This window comes from Perognathus longimembris, chromosome 6 (assembly GCF_023159225.1).
Source record: "Perognathus longimembris pacificus isolate PPM17 chromosome 6, ASM2315922v1, whole genome shotgun sequence".
Taxonomy (NCBI): Eukaryota; Metazoa; Chordata; class Mammalia; order Rodentia; family Heteromyidae; genus Perognathus; species Perognathus longimembris.
The window spans coordinates 25,402,883-25,415,084 of NC_063166.1; the positions used below are offsets into that span (position 1 = coordinate 25,402,883).

At 45.0% G+C, this 12,202-nt stretch overlaps 1 protein-coding gene across 2 annotated transcripts in view; it reads right to left on the reverse strand.

Annotated features, from left to right (window-relative positions):
* The window catches only part of Jarid2 (jumonji and AT-rich interaction domain containing 2), a 234,696-nt gene that overhangs the window by 221,865 nt on the left and 629 nt on the right, over nt 1-12,202 (reverse strand). The window contains exon 2 of one of the 2 annotated variants that reach the window (XM_048348437.1): nt 11,679-11,882. The exons of the other annotated variant lie outside the window; for it this stretch is intronic. Within the exon in view, the coding sequence (XP_048204394.1) occupies nt 11,679-11,723 (45 nt within the window). The 5' untranslated portion in view covers nt 11,724-11,882. The remainder of the gene's footprint in view (nt 1-11,678; nt 11,883-12,202) is intronic. 2 annotated transcript variants of the gene reach the window in all.

The window sequence follows — 12,202 nt, forward strand, 5'->3', positions numbered from 1 at the left end:
AAACGGCCAGAAGCGGCGCTGTGGCTCAAGTGGCAGAGTGCTAGCCTTGAGCGGGAAGAAGCCAGGGACAGTGCTCAGGCCCTGAGTCCCAGGCCCAGGACTGGCCAAAAAAAAAAAAAAAAAAAAAAAGCAAAGCAAAGGGTCAATGGGTCATGCCAGTAGTCCTAGCTATACAGTAGGCTGAAATCTGAGGACCAATTTGAAGCCAGCCCCAACAGGAAACTCCATGAGACTTATATCTAACAAACTACTCAAAATAGCCACAAGTGGCACTGTGGCTCAAGTGGTAAAGCACTGACCTTGAGCAAAAGAAGCTCAAGGACAGCGCCCAAACCCTGGGTTCAAGCCTTGAGACCAGGAAAAAAAAAAAAAAAAAAGAACAAAACAAAACAAAAGGAAAAGGAAGAAAAGTTGAGTGGAGCAAAGTTATTTACTGGAGAGATCATCACGTGTAAATAAAACCAAGATCATCAACTTCAGTTTAACTCCAAAGCTGGTGCTTTTTTTTTTTTTTTTTTTTTTTTTTGCCAGTCCTGGGCCTTGGACTCAGGGCCTGAGCACTATCCCTGGCTTCTTTTTGCTCAAGGCTAGCACTCTGCCACCTGAGCCACAGCGCCACTTCTGGCCGTTTTCTGTATATGTGGTGCTGGGGAATCGAACCCAGGGCCTCATGTATACCGAGGCAAGCTCTCTCGCCACTAGGCCATATCCCCAGCCCCCAAAGCTGGTGCTTTCTTTCTTTCTTTCCTTTTTTTTTTTTTTTTTTTTTTTTTTTTGCTATTCCTGGGCCTTGGACTCAGGGCCTGAGCACTGTCTCTGGCTTCTTTTTGCTCAAGGGTAGCATTCTGCCATTTGAGCCACAGCGCCACTTCTGGCCATTTTCTATATATGTGGTGCTGGGGAATCGAACTCAGGGCTTCATGTGTACGAGGCAAGCACTCTTGCCACTAGGCCATATTCCCAGCCCCAGCAGGAGCTTTCTTCAGAGTTTTGTATCCCTGCTGCCTAGCCATTAAAATTTATAGTTTAATGCCCTTTGGAAGAGGGTGATATCATACTTTCAAATTCTAAAACAATGCCTGGCCACTCTGTTGCTAACTAAGCCAATCTTCCAAGCCAAAGCCCAAAGAGAACTTTGTTATGGTACAAAGCCCACCTCACAAACAGGGCTGACAGCACATGTACAATGTGATTCCAGGTCATCTTTATTGCTTAACTATTTCCAATATCCTCACAAACAAAAGAATCTCATAAACCCAAAAAATGTAACTGTACAATTACACCAGCTCTCCATTTCCCTTCACTAGGACAAGTCCTTCCGACTAATAGCACATTGTGTTCTTAGAGCAATTCTGTTTTACAAAATGCTTTCACATATCTTATCTCATTTAGTTCTAAATGCCCTGGGAGAGGACAAGGAAAGAAAATAGAAACTTAAATAAAACTCAACTGACATCTTTACTACTCCTTACAAGGGCCTGTATTGGTTTTTAAAAGCCAACAAACAAACAAACCCGCTGGCCTAACAAGCACTATGGGTGGAACTGTAAATTAGTGGAGCCTCAGCAATGTGGTAAGAGACATCAAAAGGGAAACACAGGTACTTCTGAGCCAGTAATTCCACACTGAGGAATTTGGAGTTAAGTGCAAAAAGATACACACAAAGCAAGCCGCACAATACATCATTTTGTACAACAGCCCTAAACCTGTAGAAAAGCCATCAAGTGGGGACAGGTCAAGTGAAGTATATGTCAGCTGAGTGCCTCACAGCCATTAAGGATCATTGTATTTTGATAACTGAGGTAAAATACAAATGCAGAAGCGGGTAATGAGGCTGTATATCTACAAGTAGAGGAATATCTAGTATGCCATTTCAATCTTTCTTTTTTATCTTTGAGTACTTGTCTGATTGTAATGAGTTCATATGAAGAGAAAAAAAGCCATTTCCCAAGGGGAAAATGCTATTGGCTTGTAATTAGGTGTGGGGATTACATATGGATTTTATTTTTCCATAAAAATGAATCAATCACTGCAGTTACCATGGGTAACTAGGAACGCACATGGAAGGAAATGTCACAAAGAACTGTCCAAAGACAGGGAGACTATCTGGTGGTGGATTTCATAACTCAGTTGTCTCTGATAAGTTGTCAGACCTGTGATCAGTCTTCATAACACGCAAAGAGTCACAGATATAAAATTAAGGAGTCTCAAATTCTGATTAATCCTGGTGCCAGTGGCAGAGATGTGAGGGTGGCAATTCAAAGCCACCTTGGGAAGAAAAGTCCATGAAACTCTTATCGCCAATTAACCTCAAGAAAACCGGAGGTGGTGCGCTGTAGCTCAAAGTGGTAGAGGACTGACTCCCCTTGAACTGAAGAGCTCAAGGACAACATCCAGGCCCCACATGACCCACCAAAAAAAAAAAAAACCCTGATTAGTTAACTCTATCTTGAGCTACTAGATCCATACCAACTCACTCCCAGTACAAGGCAGTAATTATAACTCTACTAGAAGCTTTCATTCCAATAAATATTTCTTGACTGTATACTATGGGCTGGATATAACGCTAACCCACAATGACTCATAAAACTAAGCCCCACTTTCATGAGGTAAACAGCATGAATAACATCTACACAAACATCTCTAGTACCCAAAGGTAGAAGCCAGAAATATAGAAAAAAAAAAAAAAGTAAGCTCGGCTGGGGTTCAGTTCAAATCCTACAACTATTAAAAACAAACAAGCGGGGCTGGGGATATGGCCTAGTGGCAAGAGTGCTTGCCTCGTATACATGAGGCCCCGGGTTCGATTCCCCAGCACCACATATACAGAAAATGGTCAGAAGTGACGTTGTGGCTCAAGTGGCAGAGTGCTAGCCTTGAGCAAGAAGAAGCCAGGGACAGTGCTCAGGCCCTGAGTCCAAGCCCCAGGACTGGCCAAAAAAAAAAATGTAAGCTCTACCTGGTTGGGGGGGAAGGAGAGACAAGCTTTCTGTGAGACCTCTAAAGGGCACAGTGGCTCCTTAAGAAATAATACTCACTGAGGTAAAGGCCAGGAACTTGCAAAGCTAAAGGAACTGGGCTCAGCTCAAACTTGGAGTATGTAAAGTGGATGGGGGCAGAACAAGCCCAAGGTAGATGAAGAAGGGAGTTTTATGCTGTACTGAGAAAAATCTTTTAAGTTTATACTTGATCCTGAAAGCCAAAAGAGTCAGTAAATGATCATATTCAAATTTTCCATGTCAAGCATTACTCCTTAAAGATCACTTTAAAATATCTTTGGTTAGCTGAGAATGTTGTCTTAGTGGTAGAGTGCTTGCCCAGCATGCACGAAGCCCTGGGTTCCATTCCGCAGTACCACATAAACAGAAAAGGCTGGAAGTGACTGACACTGTGGTTCAGGTGAGTGCTAGCCTTGAGCAAAAGCAGCTCAGGAAGAGTGCCCCAAATACGTGTATGTGTAACGTTTTTGTGCACACATCACCACCACTGTAATCTAAATAAATTATTTCTAATCTACCACCTAGACATGTTTAGAAGTCAAGTAGTAGCTGACACAGCAAACATTCAACAACCAATTGGAGAAGGGAAGAGAGAGGATAGGTGATTACATCACCTTTTCATCTTTAAAGCCTTGTTCTAAATTCCAAAATGGATCTGTTGCTTGCTTTGAAATCACTGGATTCATTTATTTCTGAGTCAGCTAGGAAGGCTGACAGCAGGCCTGATGTCTCCAAGTTGATGATTTCCAACCGTGTAATAATACCTAGAGCAGAATGCAGTTTACAAAGTGCTTTCACATCAAAAATCTCCCTGGCTCTCCCAGCAACAAGGTGCAAAGAACAATTTTCCAGATGAGAAAGTAGTGCACCTATATTGTGTATTTTACCCAGGGTCACACAACCAGTTCAATGCAAAGCCAAAATTGAACTCAGTCCTTATTCCTTACCCACTAAGGCAGAAGTGCCCTTGTATAATTAACATTGCCTGTCCAATATCAGTGGCTCAGGCCTGTAGTCCTAGCTACTCAGAAGCCTGAGAACTGAAGACTGTGGTTCAAAGCCACCACTGGCAATAAGGTCTGTGAGACTCTTCAATTAACCACCAAAAAGCAGGAAGTGAAGCTGTGGTTCAAGTGGTATAATGCTAGCATTGAGCGAAAAAAGCTTAGCAGCAGTGCCCAGGCCCTGAGTTCAAGCCACACACAAAATCTGAAGAAAAAAAAATGTTAAAGCACTAATCTGAGGCAGTTTGTGGCCAAACCCATATATTATTTGTAATATGGCATACATTAAAAAGCTAAAAAAAAACAACACAAAACTGCTGCTTAACAGAATAAGCATTTATTCAGTTCCCTCCTAAGCCTATGAAATAAATGCAAGAAACACATGGCCAGTCCTAATCCCTTCTCATTTCCTTCTGGCACCTGTTTCTACCCCCACAGGCACCTAACAATTCAACAGCTGGCTGAAGTGAGAACCAAAAGATAATATACTCAACCATTGTGGACTAAGACTCTACAAAAAAATAGTGGGTAGGACATACCAGGGCAAGAACCAGATACTAAAAGGTCTCCCACATACTCTTAGTCAATTCAGTCATCAGTTTCCTGGACTGCTGTCACAGGAAGGCATAGAGAAGGTCATCTGACTTTCTTATCCGACAAGACACAACTTTTATCTTCTCACTGTCTCTCAACCCCCAAAAAAGCTTAGTGCATCCTTGTAATGCCACTAATTGGGACTCAGAGCCAGAGGGAGCATGAGTATAGCCAATCTGAACTACACATGATCATGCCTCAAAAAATAATTTAAGTTGCTGGAAAAATCTCCCTTGTAACTGAAAACAATGGGGTCTGAGGGGAGTCTTACTGAAAGTATGGAGAAGCAAAATTCCAACATAGATTTTGTTAGCCTTCTAGGATTCATGTGATATCGTACAATCATCACAATGCTCAAAAAGCTTCCTCTTTATGGGCAGTAGAGCTTGACAGACACACAAAATTAGAACTTAAAACCCAATTTAGGCCTTTTAGGTAACAACATCTCTCAAGAACAGCTCAAGAACCACGGGTAGGATTCCTCTTCTCTCCTCAGTAATGCATTCTTATGACTTTGTGAGTAATTAGTATAACATTCCCATTACTCAATCTGCCTCATTAATACATCTGGATAGTCTTTGTTTAATGGATGGCCAGCCTCAGAAGAGAGCAAATGACTTCCTCCCAGTTCCCCACCTTCTAAGCAGCAAAGTCAGGAACAATAATAAAAGTACAAGAAAACATACCAAACCTACTTGGGAAAATCAAAGCAGTTCCTGGAAGCATGGAGAACTTTTCCTGCCCACACAGGTTCTTACATACACCCAAAAGTGTAATAAGGAGGGCTGGGAATATGGCCTAGTGGCAAGAGTGCTTGCCTCATATACATGAAGCCCTGGGTTTGATTCCCTAGCACCACATTTATAGAAAACAGCCAGAAGTGGCACTGTGGCTAAAGCGGCAGTGCTAGCATTGATTGAGCCACAAAGAAGCCAGGGACAGTGCTTAGGCCCTGAGTCCAAGGCCCAGGACTGCCCCCCCCCCCAAAAAAAAGTGTAATAGGGGCAACTGTACAACTAGAGAGCACAAAAACAGCCAGTCCCAATTGGTACTAAGACCTCTTCTTTCAGTGATGACTCAACGAGATGGACAGCTGGAGACAAGAGGTTAGCTCCACCAACTGGTGCTTTGAAAAACAATCAAGCAAGCAAGCACTGGAAACTGACACACTTCTTGTTCTTGGAAACAGACAAAAATCACCTTCACCAGTTCAACTTTCTCAAGCAGGCCTCTCCAAAGCTGACAAAAGCCCCTTTATTTCCAACCTTGACCCTCAGGGCTACACAGTTCAGTCATTTCACCTAATTAGTATGAACTGCAAAGCAAGCGAAGAGAGACAAGTCTTTAACCATATTGGCCTTGTTTTTCTCTTCTGTAAAATGGACACAAAAGTCCCTTTTCACACATGAACTCGCTATGGAAACCATTAATGTGGGTGGTTACTCCAGAACTGAGTTTTCCCCTCACAACTTTTTGTTGTTGTTTTGCCCGTCACGGGGCTTGAAATCAGCCTGGGCGCTGTCCCTGAGCTTTTGCTCAAGGCTCCCACTCTACCACGGTCTTGAGCCACAGTACCACTACCAGCTTTTTCTGCTTATATGGCAGTGAAGAATCGAATTCAGGGCTTCATGCCTGCTAGGCAAGCACTATGCCACTAAGCCACACCCAGAAGCTGGAAGTGGAGCAGTGAGGGACAGCACCCACGACAGGAACAAAATAAGGACAACCGGTAGCTGGACATTGGTGGTTCACACTTGTAGTCCTAGCTATTCTGGAGGCTAAGATCTGAGGATCACAGTTCAAAGCCAGACTAGGAAGGAAGGAAAGTGTGTGAGAATCTTATCTCCAACTAACCACCAAAAAGCCAGAAGCAAAGCTGTGGCTCAAGTGGTCAAACAAATCTTTAAGCACTCAAGACACAGAAACACTAGTTGGCAATAAGGTAACATAGGCTTTTAACTTAAAAGTACACAAATGTACTGTTGTCTGTGTGTTCTAGTACTGGAGCTTGAACTCAGGGCCTTGGTGCTGTCCCTGAGCTGCATCTGCTAAGGCACTTCCACTTGACTCACAGCTCTACTTCCGCTTTGTTTTGTAGTTTAGTGGAGGTAAGAGTCTCACAGACTTTCCTGCCTGGGCTGGCTTCAAACCATGATCCTCATCTCATACTCCAAAGCACCTAGAATTACAGTAGTCAAGCACAAATGTACTTTATATTGCTAACCTCTTCCTACAGAGTCATAGTCTTTTCTCAGTATATGATCTTAGAGAGTTGTCCACATTATGCTTTTTTGTTGAATGAGTTTTAGGTATAAGTGAAGTTAAGGACTTAAAGGGGAATGAATGCTCAGAGTCCCCAGGACTAGGGAAAAAGTAATGACTTACAAAATAGTATGTGTGAAGACTTCACATCCTTCTTATAAACACACAGACTACATCTAACTTAATAGGTCCACCCCTACCCCCTTTGTTTAAGTAACTGGCCAACTTTTTAACAAGTCTACCCCCAAAACATGCAACTTAAAGGTTTTCATAGAAACCAGTCTTTTCACACTCATTTGAAGGTTTACATAATATTTAATTATAATTACAATAATAAGCCCAACTGGAATAACCAGATTTGGGAACAAACAACTGACACTTGGCAAGCTTTCTGGAAGAGAGCCAAAGGGGACCAGAGGCACATCTCAAATGGGCCCACTGGCCAGAAGCTGTGATATAGGTCAGAATGTTCTACACCCAAGGGCAAGGACACTGAGTAGGTAGAAGGTGCCTGAGAGAGCTGATATTCCTAAGGGAAACTCAAGCCAGTAATATTGGGACTGCAATATGACAGCCCAAAATTCTAATAAAAACTGTCCTTGTACCATCAAGATCAAGGACAAGGCACAAGATTAAAAATACTCCAAGTTAGCCTTTAACAGGTGTTTCTGTAGCAGACTTGGTAAGATTGTCCCTTACCTTTTTTTATTTTATTGTAAAGGTGATGTATAGAGGGGTTACAGTTACATAAGTAAGGTAATGAGTATATTTCTTGTCTAACATTGTTCCCCCCATTTTCTCACCTTCCCTCCAGCTCGTCTGAGGACAAAAGAAAGAAAGAAAGAAAGAAAGAAAGAAAGAAAGAAAGAAAGAAAGAAAGAAAGAAAGAAAGAAAGAAAGAAAGAAAAGAAAGAAAGACAGTTCTTTCTACTGTGCATGGAGACCAGACACCACTGACATACTCCAGTTTTTCTCATTCTGAAGGAGGAAAGTTCCAATAACCTTTGGAGCAAAACATCATAACACTGGAGTCATCTCCAAGGCACTTAGAAGTGAATCAATCAATTTAAAACAGGGTGTGTGTGTGCACATGCACGTGCGCGTGCATGTCCTGGGGCTTGAACTCAGGGCCTAGGCACTGTCCCTCAGATTTGAGCTCAAAGCTAGTGCTCTACTATGTGAATCACAGCTTTGCTTCCGGCTTTTTGGTAATCCAGAATCCCATGGACTTTTCTGCCCAGGCTAGCTTCAAAGAACCATTGCAGCAGGTAGGTGCCTGGCTTCATGCTATACTGCCTGGCTTCATGCTGTACTTTTCAGAAAAGAAAACTAGACCCTTAAAACTTACACCTAAGAGGTACAAATTCTGCTTGAGTTGTCCTAGAAATCAAACTAGTAGTTTATTTTATTAGGGCTAACTGCATGAAATCATATCTTCCACTGAACAAAACATGCAACATAACATCCACTGAACAAAACATGCAACTGGTTTACTGTCCAAGAGGATTGGGATTCTAAAAGGCAAATGTTTCTAGCTACTTAAGGTACTGTAGTGGGAGCCATGCCCAGCACAATTAAGACAGGATTATACTGCAATTTATGAACTTCACAGGGATGTCATTTAATAAGAAACGCAATGATCATGCCTCCCAAAGCCTGCCATCTACAATCACATTCTCAAAGTCTGCTTTGCTACAGCAATAAACTAGATGGCAACTCCACAAGCGTCTAAAGCTTTTGAGACCGATTTTACCAAGCATGCTGCCCTGCACCAGCTCAAATAATAACGCCACTTCCCATATAAAGTATACTGTTTTTACATCTGCTACACACATGATCAGTGACTCAATAAGTATCAGTAACTTAGTATGTGATAAAAAGCAACTAGTAATTTTTTTTTTCATTTTAACCAAAAAAGTGAAGAACTCAGAGTGTGTGAACCATGGGTTCTCACGTTGAGATGAACTTTAAGACCCAAGGATCCTGTGCTCTTCTTCCAAGTACAAGATTTCTTCATCTCCACCCACCCCCGGACCCCACAAAATACACTCTATAGGCCAAGTCCTGGCACAGCAAGGGGTTAGCACCCCGCTCTTATGGCTTCCAAAAAGAGCAACAGTTCCTGCTATGCATCATCACCCTGAAAAGCATCCCTATCACATTCTTGCCAAGGCACACTCCAAAGTGACAAAGTGGCCCAATCCACACCAGCATCCACCCACAGGCGGAGCTTCCCCCTAAAGGCAGTTTCCTACGTTTTCATTAGCATTTGGCTCGGAGGCTACAGTTAAGTAATGCAATCACGGTAGTAACGCAACACCACCAGGAGACCAGGAATTCAGGAAGTGAAAACATTCCTGCAGAAAGGAGGCGCCGGCGCCCTCTCCCAGGCCCCCTTAGAGGCACGCACACCAGGTACCCCGGCACTCCAGAGGGGAGCAAAAGATTCCCAAAGGCTCACCTGGAGAGACTGGCGGCATTCGAGGGCAGAAGGCCGACACCCAGAGCTTCTTCCTCTTCCTCCGCCGCCACCGCCCCCCACGCAGCAGGGTTCCGCAGCAGCCCACGCCCCCGTTCCACGCCCTCCTCCCACTGCAGCCCCACCGCGCCGGGAACCTCCCGCCCGACTTTTGACGTCACGGAGTGGAAGGTTCCGCCCGGGCCCGTCCCTTTGTGACGTCACAATGACAACAGAACGCGGCCGGGAGCGGCCGCAAACCCCACGCGGCGGGGGGCGGAGGGAGGGAAGGCGGGCGGGGGCGCCGGCGCGCGGCGGGGGAAGGACCCCGGTGCGGGGAGGGGGCGCGCTGACGTCTCGCCGGCTTAACCTGTTGCTCTCGCGACTGCAGCGGAGCCGACGGGCGGGGCGGCCGGGAGCCCGCAGGGCCGACGCCATCTCGGCGGTGCGCGCGGAGGCGGAGGGGCGGGGGTGACGGGACGCCCGCGGCAGCAGTGCGAGCCCCGCGCCCCCTTCCCCGGCCAGCCCGACGCTCTGGTTCGCCACTCCCAAAGCCCCCAGGCCCTGCAGGCCGCACCGCCTCCGCGCCCCACCCACTCGCCCGGCAGCTCTACCGAGCCGGCTCCGGACACCCGGCGGCCCTGCCCGCAGCCCGCCCCCTACAGGCCGGACGCGCGCCCGCCCGGACCCGGCCCGGCTCGCTCCGGGCCCCGTGCGCCCTCCCCGCGGCAGCCCGCCGGAACACGGCAGGAACACCGGCTCCGCTCCCGCAGCGATAACTCGGGCTCTGCCTTCCGCGGGCTGCTGCCAGCCAAAGGCTGGCGGGCTGAGCGACCGAACTCGACCGGATCCCACAGCCACCAGCTAGGGGGAAAGGGATGGGGTGCGAGGGGCACCCCACGCCGCACTCTAACTTAGGTCCGGGATGGGAGGGGGACGGTTCTCGTCCAAGTTCTCCTACCCTAGCTGCTTTGTGGCTGCCGCGGAGACGGACGTGCCCCGGGAAGACGTCCACGCTCCCCGGCAAGACTGTCTCCGTGCAGTTTCGACAGCCCGAGTTTAAACTCGTCCTTTGCATCCTACCCAGCCCTCTGCAATGCGGATGTATTTTAAATTCTTAAATTCTTCACGGAACAGCTTTGTAAGTTGAGCTTGATTATTTAACCTCGCATTCCTTTCACCGTTGAAGTTTACGTGTCTAGATTATGATCAGACCTCCAGAAGAGGCATTCAGCTTTTCTATTATACATACATATATACACATATATATTACAAAACCACTGCCCCGAAGGTCATCTCCCATTACACACTTCACATCCATCAGAAAGAGAAAAATTAACACCAATTTGTCGACTGTAGTTAAATAAAACTTTCCAGTAACGTTGCATTATTCCTTCATGTGGCCTTCTTCTAAAAAATTGAGTTCATTGCTTTCAAGCATGCAGCTAATCACGGACCACTCGGGTGCCTATTTGGTTAATCCCTCGGTCCCCTTCTTTGCTCCCTCCCCCCAAACTTAAAAAAAAAAACCACCACACAAAACAAAAACACTCCCCATGCCAATCAAAATGTAGCTGTAGTATGCATAAAACAAATTGAACTATCCCAAGCCATTTAAATCTCTATATGATCTCCCAATTTCAGAAGCCCAGTTAACAGGGAGATTATTTTTAGTCACATACATTTCACATGCATTGACTTAAAAACAACCAAAAATGCATGCTTTTCACCTAAAACTAGAAACCTAATTTTTTTTTTAAAAAAAGCAAAATCTGCCTCATTATTAAAGTCAATCCCAACAAATGCATCCGCTGTAACATGATTCCCAACTGGGTTAGGATGAAAACCAGATAAGCCAAGACAACCACATACATTAAATTTGATGTGCCAATGTAAAGATCGCCATAATCGGACGCTGGATTGCTGGGCTTCCAACACACATGCCTTACCCAACCTTCCAAACAACATTTAACAACAATAATAATAACAGGCTCATTTGTATGCAACGTGCAATATGTGGCCAAATCCGCCCGAGAATGCAGTTTTAGTTACATTACCGCAGCCCCCCCCCCCACCCCACCCCAAGCTCCACCAAAATCCCTAGCCTTTCATCTGAAACTAGATTATGGTTGTGTCATTCGGGGTCAATTTATTCACTTATATGTCTACACCAATCGTTTTTTTTCGACCAAACTAGGCAGACACGACTTTGCCTGAAAAGCTCTCCTTCCGAAAAGAAAGCAGCAGCCTTATCGGACGCTCTGTTTAAAACCCTTGGGCTGCAGAATTATGTATAAACTTGACATTCACAGCCATTGCTTAAAACTGCAAGTCAAAGGATGTGTTGTTAGGGGCACTTACGTATTTCTTCTGAATGATATTCCTCTTGGGTCTTTCCTTGCTCATTCTGAGATCCAAATGCTGATTGTAAGAGGGGACAATTGCTTCATGAATTTAAAGCCGTCAGAAATTTACAAAAAAATATCCTGGTGGTTTTTATTGTTGGTGGTGGTGGTTGATCTTGTAATCCGACTTTTCTTCCTCGTCCCCCAAAGCCAGATTCGCCTTGAAATAAATCCGAAATCGGCAAGGAAGGAAAAAAAAAAAAAAGAGCCAAAGACGAACGAAGCAAACAACAACAAAAAAATTCACTTTAGTAAAACATTCATCATGGAAAATTTCCCCCGAAACACATACAACACACAAAAAAAAAAAAGGGAAAAAAAAAACCGACGCCCTTCACTTCCCCCCCTTTTTCCTCCAAAAACTACATCAGCGAAACGTGAAGGTCCTTAGTGTCTGATCCGTAGTTACATCTTGGAACAGAAAAGGGAAAGATAAATAGAAAATGTGGGAAGTCACGTTTGTGCTGCAGCGGCGGTGCG